This window comes from Dreissena polymorpha, chromosome 11, assembly GCF_020536995.1.
Source record: "Dreissena polymorpha isolate Duluth1 chromosome 11, UMN_Dpol_1.0, whole genome shotgun sequence".
Classification (NCBI taxonomy): Eukaryota; Metazoa; Mollusca; class Bivalvia; order Myida; family Dreissenidae; genus Dreissena; species Dreissena polymorpha.
In genome coordinates, this window is record NC_068365.1 from 28741000 (window position 1) to 28757364 (window position 16365).

Consider the following 16365-nt stretch of genomic DNA (forward strand, 5'->3'; position numbering starts at 1 on the left):
CGAAACACATGTTGATGACGTCATAATAACCTCACGCAAAATGGATGACACCATGAATTTTAAGACCAAGTAAAATCGACTAAGTATCGTAGCCGTACTCATTGAGCCAGCCAGCAAGGATCAGGAATGTTTCGTTCGTGTAAGCTCTTTATATCCGTTGACGGTCGAGGGTTACTGTCCGACGCTGCGGCTATTTCTGTGCAAATGAACTTTGACGGATACGAAAGTATTTTTAATTCTACAACGAAAGTTTTGGCGAAGTTTAAAGGCCTTGAGGAATCGCAGGTCAAAATTGAGAATTTATTCTACTACAAAAAGCGCGCGAGGTCAACGCGTATGAGTCCGCAGCTACTGCTGACGTCAACGCATGCTTTCAAGGCTCTCGCAGAACATCCCAGCGGTGAAGTTCCAATAGGGGTGTGTTGGCAACCCATAAATCCCCATCTCAAGGTAAAGTGTATAATTAATGTGACAGTTCTTTAAGAAAGGTAGAATGAATGAGTCTACTTTCACTTTCGTTTTCAACATAAAATAAATTTAAACTATGAAAACTGGCAGGTCTGGTTACTTCAGATGAAATATGAATCCTTCAATTTCCTTAACATTGTAAAGAAATTTTACTGATTGTAACGATATGAAGAAGAAATAAACATTTCAACATATAGAACATGAATTCACCTCGATGGCAATGTTTTATTTATTATTTTTTAGTACCCGTTGTTTATTATAATGCATACACATATTAATAAAAAGCTTCCGACAAAACGTCTTCTTAAAAAAAGATCAACAAAATATCATGTAAATTGCATACACAAGAATCATTCCTTACCAATTGTTAATCTTTATTTCGTCTGCCATGGTGATTTTCAGAAAAAAATAAGCACGTCGAAAACATTAATTTGGTGCCCATAGTGTGTATTGGCTGTTGTTGTAGAGAAAGAGTCTGAGGTTCCCGGTTAAATAGGAATGATTCATGTGTATGCAATATACATTATATTTTTTGATTACCCTATTAAGTGAGTGAAACAATAGTTACAGGAATTTATCGCATTGTCTGTGGAGGTTTCTGTTGAAACTGTAAGTAGATAGAAAAAGAGCGAGGTTCCCGGCCTGCGCGCCCATTTCAATAAGCGAGTGGGGTGAGAATGATTTAATTATGGGTAATGACGAACTTCCGTTGGTTGAGAAAATGGCGAGTGGCTAATCTTGTCAATATCTATGTACATAGTCGAACTATCTTGTTTTAAAGAAGACGATTTGTAGGAAGATTTTTATTGATTTAGTATGTGTATGCAAATTAGGATAAACAACGGGTAACAAAAAAAAAAAATTAATAATAAAATAAAAACATTGCCATCAAGCGCCTATGGAATCCACCAGATCAACTATCTTACCTGGAAAAACAAATGTCTTCCCTTATGAAAGATGATAGTGTTTTATATTATGACCACTAAAATATTGTTTTCCGTGCTAGTTTCATGGTACATGTATTCAGCCATTACCAAACCTCCTTGGTCATTATCAACTGAATAACCAATATCAAGTACCAAGGGTTGTCTTAAGCCATCTCAAAATCTACGGTAATAAAATAAGTTTTGGATGCTCTAAATATTCGGACCTTTATTTGGCCCAAAAATTATTTTTCGTAACTCCAAATGTTCTGACATACCGGTTTTCGTCCATATTTAATGGTTCCTAATTTTTAGCTTGGCTGTTTTCAGAGAAAATCCGAGGTATTGTCATAGCCAGCTCGTCGTCCGGCATCCGATGTGCTAAAACCAGGGTTGGCACGAAAAAACCCGCCTCTGGAAAACCCGGTGGGAAAACCCGGTTTCGCCCGCCCCGGGCAATACTCTGAAAGTGGGCAATACTGGGCAATACTATTTTTTCTTCATTAAACATGCAGTTGTAATTGTTTTTTATCGTCCTTACTTCTCTGCTAGCCTCTATTGTAAAGAAAAAAAGAGTTAGCATATGCTGTTGGCAATAATATTGAAATAGAAGTAACATTGTCACTGTATGATATCAGTGTTTTTTTTCACTTATTTTCACTTATAGGGGAATGGCGGCGGGGCCCGTCCAAAGGGGAAAAAATGCGTCGTTTTTTAGGAAAAGGGGAAAATAAAAAATTCACTCTTTTATATGTAATGATATTTATTATATGAATACACATGTTTGTATGAATATAATAATCACAGCAGAATGTCTCTGTCCTTTTTCTGAAATATATATCAATAATATTTTCAACATTAGTTTCAGACAGTTCAGCCTTCATGCACAGTCTCAGTTTTCTTAGCCATTTGAGTCGAATTGAGTTTTTTTAAATCGATTAAATGGCTAATTTGATCTTTTTTTACCAATAAAATGGACCAAATTGGAATGTTTTTATCAACAAATATTGACACAATTTATATACATCAGGCCTTTTCCTTGCCATTTTGGGAGAAAAATCCAATTCATGTGAAAAGTCCACTGATTTGGAAAAAACTAATCTAATTTAATATAACACGTCACTTTATAATAATTAAAAATCATATAAATTATAGTTATATCCTTTGTTAGTTATTTACAGACTTGGCGAAATTGCCGGTCCGCCGGTCCTGACCGGCAGATTTTAATTTGGTCCGGCAGGTTTAACAAGAATGTCGGTCCTGGTGACCGGCAAAATGTGAAATGATTGCAAACAAATCGTGTTATTTTTTCAAGTTGAAAATTCGAAGATCAAATCGCTTACTGCATCATGAAAATGAAATCGCTCGTTGTTTTGATGTTTGCTGTAGGTTTGTTACGTACAATTAGCAAATCCAACTTGTTGCACAACACCTACTTTAAACTCGTTTGCAAAATCGCCAACTGCGTTCTAACAAAAATGATCCTGATAGCTTTGACATATTTTTCGAGTAGGATAAGGACAATAAAATATGGTATCGTGATAAACACAACCATATGCATACGCCATTTTTCATAAGTGTAGAGTACAGAGCTTTCATTGGACGAGCGAATTTAAATTTAAATTGAATGCAATACGATACATGTACAAAGAAATGTTTTTATTGCATCATATGCAGTGCCATGTAAAAAAACGTGCTTCCCGGGGACTTTCTGATACTGGTCAAAAATGAAAATGAATCTCTGTTAACAATTACACTGCGTTAGCATGTAAATAAACCGTCTTTTTATTTAATTAATTACTAGTAAACGTTCTGAAAAATGAAATGCCTTAATCATTAAATGTCAGGTAACTTGTTTTGTACTGTGCGCAGTATATTTTAACAGCCGCTCCAAACTGCAATCATATTAAAGTAAGAATGTTTAAATCGTTTTGAATAACTTTAATTTGGTAATTATTCGGCTTGCACATACGTTATTGAAATTATCGCACCGAACCGTTCTAATAGGGAATACATGTAATAAAAACTGACACGCGAATTTTTCACAACATGATTGACATTACACAACCGATTAACATCAATTAGCTGCCAGTGTAACCTCTAAGCGATTAAAATCAATTTAAAGGCCGGTTGAATAAAGAGATCAAGATGTGATCGCTGCCATCTTTGAATTTTCTAGTTAAGTTGTTGTTGTTTTTCGGTCCGGCTAAATTTTCTCCGGACCGGCACATTTTCTGAAATGCCTGTCCGGATGACCGGCAGATTTTTTCTAATTTCGCCATGCCTGATTTATGAAATAAATTTGAGATATATTTGTCATGATTATGAAACAGTTCTTTCTTATTATTTTTTTTTATTAATGGAGGGGATTTTTTTTACAAAATGGGGGAAAAATATATACTCTTTTTTGAGGGGAATGGGGCCAAATATCGGCCCCGAAATTGCCATAAAAAAAACACTGGATATATAAAATTTTACTGCAGACTTCAAAGTGACTGTTGTTTTATTAATTACAATATCATTAAACTTTAAAGTCAGAATTGATAATGAGGGATCATTGAAGAAATACTTTTTTATATTGAAACACAATTAACAGGAATCTGTCACTTACTGTAGCAATCAAAGCATGTTTTCACAATTTATGGGAGGGTCCTAATTGGCACTAGTCTGTGTATCTTTTATGGCCCCTAATAAACAGTTAGAGGGCCTTTGTCTGGCCCTAATAGGGCCCTTATGTGGCCCAAATAGGTCCAATGTTTATCCAAGTGGCCCAGTGTTACTGTTAGTTGTACAAACTGTGTTTCATAAATGATGACAACAAACTGTTTCAATGATTTAAAACACTAAATTGGGGCATGAGTCTTAATGCAACATACATGTAAGATCAACTTAATTACTTGAATGATAACAAAAATATATATTACATGTATAATCCCTCATGTCTCTACCCATTTCCCTTTTCCTGCATAAATACCATTTTGTTACATATCATTTCATATTTTTAGAAAAATAATGTAACTGAGTTAATAAAATGTAAATCAGATAAAACACAGATACCAAGTTATACCCAGTTTAAAGACCATTAAATTGAATTTCATTTATGTAAAAATAAGAAAGTATTATTAGGATTCCAAACTTTCCACATGATGTAGTTGGTTAAAATGTAACAAATAGTTTCTAATTATTAATAATTAATGGATATGTTTTTATAGAGACTAATAATTATATAAGTTATATAATTGTGTAATATCTTTATTACCCAGTAAAGGCCATCCAAACCATCCAAAACAAACACAAAATGAATTGCACTTTTTTGCTGAAAAAAGTAATTATTTATATGCATCCACATGAAGTAGAAGTTAACAGTGTAAATAATAGAATAGAATTGCTAAAATTAATAGTTATTTTCTGTTATGTACTAATTTATAATCATTAATATTATCATTATGCAAGTTGTGCTGTTGTATAATTGTGTAATATCTTCGATACCCAAGTAATGCCCATCCAAAGAGACAAAGAAAAAGAATTTCCATTGTCATGAAAATGAGAAGGAATTATGAATATGTTTTCACATGCATTAGAAGTTGACAATGTAACTAATAGTAAACAATTGTTAATAGATATGTTCTTTTAATATGTACAAACTCATTATTATCATACAAGTTATACAATATTGCAATATCTTTATTACCCAGTATTGCCCACTATTGCCCAGTAAAACCCGGGTTTTCCCAGTATTACCCGCCCGGGCTGGTCATTACTATAAAACACGGGTTTTATGCCAACCCTGGCTAAAACCTTTACATTTTGCTCTAGAATCAAAGTGCTTCCACCTACAACTTTGAAACTTCATATGTAGATGAACCTGTATGAGTTCTACACGCCACACCCATTTTTGGGTCACTAGGTCAAAGGTCAAGTTCACTGTGACCTCTAAAGAAAAAAAAATCTAACAAGCTTTCATTTATTCAAAACTGCACCCGCAGCCGAGCATTGGCACCCGTTATGCGGTGCTCTTGTTGGAAGTATATCTTATAGTGCTATGAAACCAGATTTCTGTCCTGTATTGGCTTATCTGGTATGGACTTAGATCATGCGTTTTATGACCGGACGAGAGTTATAAAACGTGGTAGATGAAGGCAACGACCATTACATTTGCGTTAATGGGTAAATAACCATGTTTACCAGTGATAAACAATGGTTTCACCACAGAACGATAGCCATGACAAAAACTTAATGCTCAAAAGCGTAATGCGCCCTGTTGCAAGTTAAACAAACAATTTTAGGTGTAAGACAACAGCTGATGAAAAAAATTCATAATTTGCAAATGTTTTTTTATTGCATTTATTACTAGCACATGATTGAGTTATGATAGGTGAATCAAATTTTCATGTTTAAATCTTTCACCAAACTACAGCGGTGTTGTAACTTTCGTTTAAAAAATAAATCGTGTTAAATTATTTTTGATAAATTGCAAACATATTTAAAAGTATTTTTAACTACTGCATGGTATTTTAAGAGCACATGATATTAGTCGTTGATACAATGGATGCTTATATTGCAACACACACCGGTATTGGATCATTATTAGGGCTGCAACAATATACCGGTATATCGGTATATATCGCAATACGCAATCCGCATATTGTATTGCGATATGATTTTCATCATATAGGTACGAAAATTTTACAAAAATTCATTCACATTTCGTCCAGAAAAGCCATCCGAAATAATGATTAAAAGGTAAACAAAACAAAGCAGTGTAAATTATTTTTTACGTAAAAAAAGCATTCTAAAAAGTGTATTATACGGAGTAGCGTTGTTACATGGGAGCATTCATTCGATGCTTTTGAACAGATTATCGTTGAATTAATTGCGCACAGCTGTAAATGTTTCGTTCGATTCTGATTTGAGCATTATTTGTAATCCGAATTTCGGAAACACGCTTCCAAATTTGAATGCTAACGCGACAATAAAAAATTATAGCGTCAAATAAAAAGTGCTTTATCCTTTGTCTCAATAAAAAGCGCGCGAAAATTATACAGACATGTAGAACGTCGCATGGAAAGTATGGGTGTATTTTGTGTTGTATAAAAACGGGAACATCACGTCAGCTGAATTACGCGTGTTCAGTGGGAAAACGCCCCGGTTGGACGTTATTTCATCACATCTTTAAATAGTAACAATTGCAAAAATGTATTTGATACTTAAGAAAATTTGCAAATGTTTGTGTTTCTTATTATTCTTGAGCACATTTATAGTAAATATTTACCAGAATTTGCTTTAAAATTGGAATTTATGGGATTATTGGGTAATTGGCAAGTTATAATTTTGGTACAAGTTAGCAATATATTGCGATATATTGCAATACGGGTTTTTGAACTGACAATATATTGCAATACGGTTTTTGGCGTATTGTTGCAGCACTAACGAATGCACATGCGGTGATACGGACGGTGTATTTTAAATTGTATTCACCTGAAAATACAATTGGAAAGACTATAAAAAAAGAACAATTAGTAAGGATTTCAAATTTGGAACAATCGACACCCCTATAACATTGTTAATCTACATCTATAAAATAGCTTATGTTTGTATATGTACTTGGACAAGTACCATACTAATTATTTCTATATTGAAAAATGTATGTTACATTATGATATGTGATATGCCCTTGTTGTTATTAAAAGAAATAAAAACAAGTTGGTAGTAAATGTATATATAATTATTTCAAAACCAGTTTTCGCGCATCGAAAAACAAAAACCTGGTTGGCTCAAAGAAATTTTGGGACAGCGCTAGCCCTGGTAGATAGACCCCACGACACCAGTACATAATATAATCTGAAAATGTGGTCCTTTGGAAGCATAAACTGCATCCAAGAAATATAATAGCACACCCAGTTTGATTGGGTCTGTTCATAGTGATCATGTTACATGCAACACCACTCGCCTCCCCCTAGCATGGCTTTTGGGCTATTTAATTTATTATAAATTATAAATAATATAGTATATACTCCATGATCCCAAAGAAACAGAAAGTATAACAACACTGATCCCTATAGACACTGAGGGTCAAGCTTACTGCGACTTTAGTTATGCCTTTTATTGCTCATAAAATGGACTATTAAAGCTGTTGCCAAAAGTCAACATTAAACTCGGAAATAAGGAAAGCAACAAATGCAAAATTAATGAACAGCAAGTTTTTATTTCATTAAAGCATTTAAATACAGTCATATAGCATTACATACATCATCCAATTTATCGTACATACAGTTGTGCACAAAAAAATGAGAAGAAGATGCACTATGTAAGACATTTTCTAAAAAAAAAATAAATTTACAAATAAAATTATTTGCCTACCTACCTACCCTAATTTTTAAGGCCATGTCAGTGGAAACAAACATATTTTTTTGTTAGGCCTTAATGGTATAAACTTAAAAATCCAGATGGCAACACAACAAGAGCTAGTATCTCATAATCTGAATACTAAATTAAAAATGTGAGTTGCTCAATCAAACTGTTGTTATATCCATGAATTAAAGGAAAGAAAACAAATCTAAGGTATGCTTTGAAACTCATTTTACAATTAAGTTAAGCAATATGCAATCTGTCTAATGTTACTGTGGCGATTATTTTTATCTATTAAAAAGACTAATAGTGTGCGATGAATGTACTGTAAGAGATAAATATAAAATGAATATAAAGACTAGATACATTCATGATGATTTGCCATGCCAATTAAGTCTTTTCAATTGTATTTTTAAACGCCCGTTGAAAACAGGACGTATTATAATTTCACCCTTGGCGGGCGGTGTCCACAGCAGTGTCCGCTCTCTTATTCAAGTAGTTTTCATCCGATCTTCACCAAACTTGGTCAGAAGTTGTATTTAGACGATATCTAGGGGTCATGCCGGGTCAAAAACAAGGTCACGGGGTCACTTACATGTAGTGCATTTCAAGGATTTAGCATAGTGTCCGCTGTCTAATTGATGTAGTTTTCATCCGATCTTCACCAAATTTGGTCAGAAGTTGTGTCTAAATGATATCTAGGTCAAGTTTTAATATGGGTCATGCGGGCAGGCTTCCTGTAAAGTCCCAAAAAGTGCCCGTCAACTGGACAGGCTGCAGGAAAAGTTGGCCTGTCCGGACAAAAATTCACCTGACCAAACAGTGTGAGTTTAGAACTGAAAAATTAAGTAAAGTTTAACTCATATTTATTACAATATGCAGCCTGTGTATAAGTACACTCGATAAAGTAAAACAAAACACTTGCATGTTCAATTGATAACAGTGTATGATGAACAACAGCTTTAAATTCTAGTCAGACTCAAAACAATATAACATAACACGATTGGTGTTGCAATTGAAGAACTTTAGCAACAACAATTTTTCATGTGTAGTTTTTTGTTACAACCTTTGTAATTGGATAGATGGTAATATGTCAGACCAATGAAATTGACGTTTTCGAAAAACAACATTTCAAAGGGAAAGCACGTATTAGACTTTTCTATATTTAGTCATAATTTTTTCGGCCTGTCACAAGGACCGGCGATATTAGAAATTTGCTGGACCGTAAAGAATTTTGCCAAACAAGACCGGTGGTCCGGCCTTTTCAGGAAGCCTGTGCCAGGTCAAAAACTAGGTCACAAGGTCACTTAGTGCATTTCACGCATTAAGCATTAAGCTCTCTACCGGTAATTGAAGTTGATTTTATCCGATCTTCACCAAATTTGGTCAGAAGTTGTGTCTAGATGATATCTAGGTAAAGTTATGTTTTGCTTAATTTTCAAAAATCTATCATTTTGCCACTCAAATTTTAAAGTTATCAAGTTGTCCAAAACCTTCAAACGGGTGTATCTTGTGACACTTTGGCACTCTTGTTTACTTTGAGAACACCGTGGAAATAAATACTGTTATTTGCCATACATCAACCGTTTATAAGAAATCTATATAATAAAAATCATTTCAATGTTTCCAATTACAGTAGATTCCACTGAATTGAATATCGGATAATCAAATAATCCGGTTTATTGAATAGAAATTGAAAGATAAGATAACAGGTGGTTAACGTGTGGATATGATATTAATTAGTGGAAACATCATTTTGAATAATAAATAATCAAATTATAACGAAAAATTAACTTTTCTGAAGAAAAAAATCACTATCAAATATATATATATATAACAAGTAGTCCAACTTGTTGACGCTCTCAAATATTAAGCTACTTTTTATATTGGTAATATTTGGAGCGTACAACAGGGGAAAGACCAAAACAATGGTGGAAAGTTTTCCATCTTTGTCTATATTGTTGCGCAACATTCGAGCCCCGATATCAGACAGTTAAACGGGGTGTAAACTTGTTCAACAAATTTCTTCATTCCAATGACATGGATCTTGGCGATCTCGTGGAAAATCCGGCTAAACTTAACAACCAGTTACGCTATTTCTATGCATCTGTACATAAGAAAAATGGGAGGAACTGAAGACATTTTTTTTGGACAGTCTGTAGTATGGAATTAATTCTATAACTTCGTGCAGCCTTACAAGATAGTGTCCTTTTTTATGACGTAAACTTCTAAGCAACAATCGAACACACATGCCTGAAAACTGTTCACTTTTGTAATGGAAGAATTTCCACTGCCAATAAAACAACACGAGGAAAAAACAATAAATATGATATAAATTGTCAGTTTTTCTGAACTCGTTCCCATAGAAAAAGCCTAAACAATGTTTAGAATCTATACATTTCCTTCACAAGACGGACACGGCTATGTTTGTCAATGTTTTGATTGTAAAATGTTGTAAGGGTAGTTTTCCTTGGAGGCCCGTCTCGAAATTTGTATATGTTAAGAGTACTTCGAATTACAATACGATTAAAGCCAGCCGAGTTGATTTTTCTCACAACAATTTGGTTTTCTCAACTAACCAGAATTGATCAGTATTCGTCAGATACATTCTAAAACATAGCTCTACCTTACTGATTTTCGCAAAAATTATGCCAACAAATGCCAAAAGCATCAAAAATACGAAACCTAATCATGTATATAAAGGAATCCTCAAGACCATTATTAACCTGTGACGCATACACGCTTTGGGTCGCATGAGCGCCAATTTCACGTGATTTCCACCTCCGCACTTTTCAAAACAAAGAAGAACTACTAAATCACAGGTATCGGGCGCGTGGACAAGTCACTTAAACACTATCAATATGTCATAAAACAACATTTTTCATCATTTTGACAAATAAAGTTCTGATATGATATATATATATATATATATATATATATATATATATATACAAGGTAGGTATCTGATCTTGACACAGGAAATTTACCTACATCAACATGTTTAAGCCATTAAGTTCCTAAATGGTGGTCGATTTTCGTAAACTATGTAACATTTTGTTCGGAAAGGTTTCCACGTGACGGAAAATGACCACGAACCGCTACTTGCCAACATAAACTACAAGAAAACATTTCTCGAACTAGTAGAAATGCTAGGTCGGCTCTCGTCTGACCGAACGTTCACTGCCGATTTTTACAAGAGTAAAACTATCGAAATATCCCAGCTATGGAACATAATCCATATTAGTACAATAAACAAATACGAGTTTTTAACCAGGTTTTCCGAAGGAAAAAACTGGTTATTAGATTGGCGAATGCGGGCTGGCGGGCGGGCGGAACAAGCTTGTCCTGGCCATAACTATGTCATTCATTGTGAGATTTTAAAATCATTTGGCACATTTGTTCACCATCATGTGACGGTGTGTCACACGAAAGAATCACGTCAATATCTCCAATGTCAAGGTCGCCACGACTAAAAATAGATTTTTTTAAAAAACAAATTTACAAAGGGGGTTAATTTTGTTTGTTCATTTCAAAAGTTCAGTTTGAGTTTTCTCCCTTTATCAGATTTTTTTTTCACAATGAAAACCTGGTTTTGTGACAATTTGTCCCTTGTTATTTTTTAAAGAGATACCTTCCATGTATATACAGTCCAACCTGCCTGGGTGACGGCCTGTTAATAGCGACCAATAGTCAATAACGACCACACTGATTTCTTCCCGAACGATTTCACTATATATTGAACCTGCAAGCCCACCTGCGAACAAAGACCGCCTTTTAACATTCCCGAAACTCCATTTTGATAGCTTACAACGACCACTGCAATCATAAAAATCAATGATTGTGCAACTTTCAAAAAACAAAATGGCCACCATGACGCTGTGTAGTCACGTGATACACATCTTACCAGTGGACTCGTCGGTCGCTATGGAGATATTGGCAATTTACAGTTTATTGCACTCGATAGCAGTTATTTGTTTGTTTAACAGGCATTGCTAATTGTTAGTCGCCTGCTTCTTTTATGCATTTGACAGTTTGTCAAAAGTGTAAAAATTTGCTTTTGTATTTGAGTGACTCGCGATTAATGTACTAGTTGCCGAAAATATCAAAGACAAGTTTGGGGCTTTCATCAGCTCATTAAGGAAATTAACGGTTTCATATCAATAACAATGCCTTAAATAAAAACATTTTGATAGTCATTCCTTTCTTAAATTTCTCCGTGATAAGACGTGCATAGATTATAGATTGAGTATCTGTCTGATATCTTATTCTTGGATGTTTTCAGTCTTATATAAATACATGTATCAGATGTCATTTATTGTCCATTATTGTCAACTTTACTGGTTGTGTAGTAGTGATTCATGTATTTCATGTATAAATGTTTGATATATGTTATGTGTATTTTGTACTTTGTTCTTTGTAGAATTACATGTACATATACATGTATGTCAATAGTTATTTATACATGTATATGATTAATGAAATAAATAATAAAAACATAAGGGAATGAAAATAATAAATATAAAAACAAAACTGTGTTTTCAATCCTTTATTTCATTATACATGAATAAGTATTCAAACATTTAAACAATAAAGCACATACATAGATAATTAAGGTACCTGTTAAAAAACTACTAGCATATTTTGCAAAGTTTCAATCAACCCTGGGAAGAAAGACCACCTGTAAACAAAGACCGCAACGACCAAATACCTTGAGTGAGTGATTCTCTATTGACAGGTTACACTGTATATATATTCTATCAGAATTTTTTTGGTCAAATTTATGAAAAGTGTTGTTTTATGTCATATTGATAGTGTTTAAGTGACTTGCCCACGTGCCCAACACCTGTGCTCTGAGTCTGTGCATTTATTTTCATTATTCAGGCGAGTCCATGCCTCGAGCGAATCAGGTGGTTTTACCGTATGATGCTGTGTATGCAGAAAATTTTACCCCCAAATTTAATGATGACACAATACCATACGTTAAGATCTTGACCTGCGCCTATTGGGCTAATATTTCTTACTGTGTCCATTTGGGATTTTGTCACAAAACAACTGTCATTAGAAGGGGTGACAGCTTTTTATGGCCCCATTGTGAATAAAATTTTACTTAGCTATTTTCCGTTAGTAAATACACTTTATCTAGACCTCTGAATACAGCTATCAAAGTTCATATTTCGTTTTTATGAAGACCAGTTTTGTTGTAACCATTCGTTACAATACAGTTTATTCACGAAATTCATCTAAAACAATACATATTTAATACAAATAAACATATATTCACAAAAACATATCGGTTATTATAAACACATCCCAGGGCCTTGCTATGGTCATCAAAATCGGTGCACGATCTTATAGGGTAATTTTGTGTGACGCAGACTACGATGTTCATGAATGTTTAAAGGTATGCCGTACCATTTGGGTCAAAAGTACAAGTATGCCAACAGCTAAAAATAGATATCACCGCATTGACAAAATTGTTACAGCGGTGACAATTTGTCACTTTGTGACAAATTATGACTGTTGGTATATTTTTATGCCTGCTGTTACATTTAATTGTTTTGGTCAGTTTTCAACCAATCATTTTCCCCGTAACTAACCGACTCTCGTATATTAAAATCATGTCAACCTTTATTTTGTTGTCGAGTGTGGTCTACAAATGTATAATTACTCATACATGGATCTTTAAAAAAAATATAAAAAAATAAATACTTGATAACTTAAGTTGATATAGATTTATTCTTAGTAAACCAGCAACTTTTTGAAAAGTTTTATAGAGGTCTTCAGCTGTTTGTCACACTATACTGTTTGAGTAAATAAGTGGTTAGTAAATCGTACATTTTATTTGTTGAATTACACTCATTGGCTTATATGATCTGCTTTATCGCAATTAGATCATAGGGAATCCATTGTTAAAGACTTGCGCTAATAATCCGTTATCGCGTGTTTAACGGTCCACTGCCTTCACAGTATTTCCAGTTTTATGACACTTATCCGGCTGTAAAAACGCGCACAGACGTTGAGGCAACAGAAAATAATGAGGTTTCTGAAATTGTCGTCTGGATTATTAATTCTTAATGAAGTCATAATTATATAAACATGAAGTGACAATTCTTAAGTTACTATGAATAAAGCTTCAATTAAAATATTCGCTGTTTTGCAATATGTCATTGGTCAGTTTGATTTAGCTCTTATCTGTAACTCTTTGGGTCAGACAAAGTATCACCGCAGTAACAAATATATCACCGCAGTGATAAATTTATAACAGCATTGACACATTTATAACGGCATTGACAAAATTGTCACAGCCATGACAATTTTGTCACCGCAATGATATCTATTTTTAGCTTGTCTGTTATATATGAAATATATATAGTAGAGCTATCCTACTCACCCCGGCGTCTGCGTTAGCGTGCAAATGTTAAAGTTTTCGTACTACCCCAAATATTTTCTTTGTCCCTTGACATATTGCTTTCATATGTTGCATACTTGTTTACCAACATGACCCCAACCTATAAACAAGAGCAGACAACTCTATCAAGCATTTTGTCATAATTATGGCCCCTTTTCCACGTAGAATATGCAGCAAATGTTGAAGTTTTCGTACTTCCCCAACTATTTTCAATGTCCCTTGACATATTGCTTTCATATTTTGCATACTTGTTTACCAACATGACCCCAACCTATAAACAAGAGCAGACAACTCTATCAAGCATTTTATCATAATTATTGCCCCTTTTATACTTAGAATATGCATATTATTGATTAATCTATGTTAAAGTTTGCGTGCTACCCCAAATATTTCCTATATCCTTTGACATATTGCTTTAATATGTTGCATACTTGTTTACCAACATGACCCCAACCTATAAACAAGGGCAGACCACTGTATTAAGCATTTTGACATAATTATGGCCCCTTTTACACTTAGATAATTGAACATTTTGCTTAAATTGCCATAACTTCTTTATTTATGATAACATTTTATTATTACTTTGACAAAACAACACTTACCTGAATACCACAATGGATTCCACCCAAACAATACCCCACGCCTCTACCCAGAATCCCTCCCCTACCCCTCAAACCTCCCCCCCCAATTTTTTTTTCTTTAAACATCTTATTTATTACCACACCCCACATTATAACCCCTTCTCACCCCACCCCGCCCCCCCCCCCCCAATTTTTTTTTTTTTAACATCATCTTATAAATTATCACACCCCACATTATACCCCCCTCTCACCCCCCTACCCCCCCCCCCCCCTACCCCCCTGGATTTTGTTTTCCTTTTTTTTTTTTTTGAAAGATCGTCTAATAAATTATTAAATATGAACAATTTACTATGATGGCTTACGTTAAACTGTCAAGCACTCGATAAGTCGAGCGCGCTGTCCTCTGACAGCTCTTGTTAGCTGTTGGGGTATTTGTACTTTTGACCCAAAGGGTACGTCATATGACAACCAACATATTTCACTCGTTATATCCCCATTACCATTGGTAATGGGGGCTATATAGGAGTCACTTTGTCGGTCGGTCGGTCTGTCCTGAAATTTCATCCGATCTTCACCAAACTTGGTCAGAAGTTGTATCTATATGATGTCTAGGTCAACTTTGAATATGGGTCATGCCAGGTCAAAAACTAGGTCACGGGGTCACTTAGTGTGTTTTAAACTTAAAGTTTGTCGGGACCATAACTTTGTCATTTATCGTTAGATTTTAAAATGACCTGGTACGTTTTTTCACCATCATGGGACGGTGTGTCGAACTGAATAAAGTACGAAGATATCTCAATGGTCAAGGTCACACTTGGAGTTGAAAGGTCAAATGCTTGTCCGGGCCATAACTTTGTCATTTATTGAGAGATTTTAAAATCATTTGGCAAATTTGTTCACCATCATTGGACGGAGTGTTGTGCAAAAGAATAACGTCGATATCTCCAAGGTCAAGGTCACACTTTGAGTTCAACGATCATAAATGAGCTTGTCCGGACCATAACTATGTCATTCATTGTAAGATTTTAAAATCATTTGGCACATTTGTTCACCTTCATTGGACAGTGTGTTGCACAAAAGAATTACATCGATATCTCCAAGGTCACGCTTAAAGTTCAAAGGTCAAATATGGCCATAAATGACCTTGTCCGGGCCATAACTATGTTGTTCATTTTGAGAATTTAAAATCATTTGGCACATTTGTTCACCATCATTGGACGGTGTGTCGCGCGAAAGAATTACGTCAATATCTCCAAGGTCAAGGTCGCACTTTGAGTTCAAAGGTCAAAAATGGCCATAAATGAGTTTGTCCCAGCCATAACTATGTCGTTCATTGAGAGATTTAAAAATCATTTGGCGCATATGTTCCCCACCATTGGATGGTGTGTCGCGCGAAAGAATTACGTTGATATCTCCAAGGTCAAGGTCACACTTTGAGTTCAAAGGTAAAAAATGGCCATAAGTGACCTTGTCAGGGCCATAACTATGTCGTTCATTGTGAGATTTTAAAATCATTTGGCACATTTGTTCACCATCATTGGACGGTGTGTCGCGCAAAAGAATTACGTCAATATCTCCAAGGTCAAGGTCACACTTTGAGTTCAAAGGTCAAAAATGGCCATTAATGAGCTTGTCC

At 34.6% G+C, this 16365-nt stretch overlaps 1 protein-coding gene across 2 annotated transcripts in view; it reads left to right on the forward strand.

Annotated features, from left to right (window-relative positions):
* The window catches only part of LOC127850816 (uncharacterized), a 70399-nt gene continuing 54034 nt past the window's right edge, over positions 1–16365 (forward strand). Inside the window, exon 1 of one of the 2 annotated variants that reach the window (XM_052384152.1) lies at positions 1–450. In XM_052384152.1, the coding sequence (XP_052240112.1) occupies positions 127–450 (324 nt within the window). In that variant the 5' untranslated portion in view covers positions 1–126. The remainder of the gene's footprint in view (positions 451–16365) is intronic. The other variant, XM_052384153.1, reaches the window with a different exon arrangement.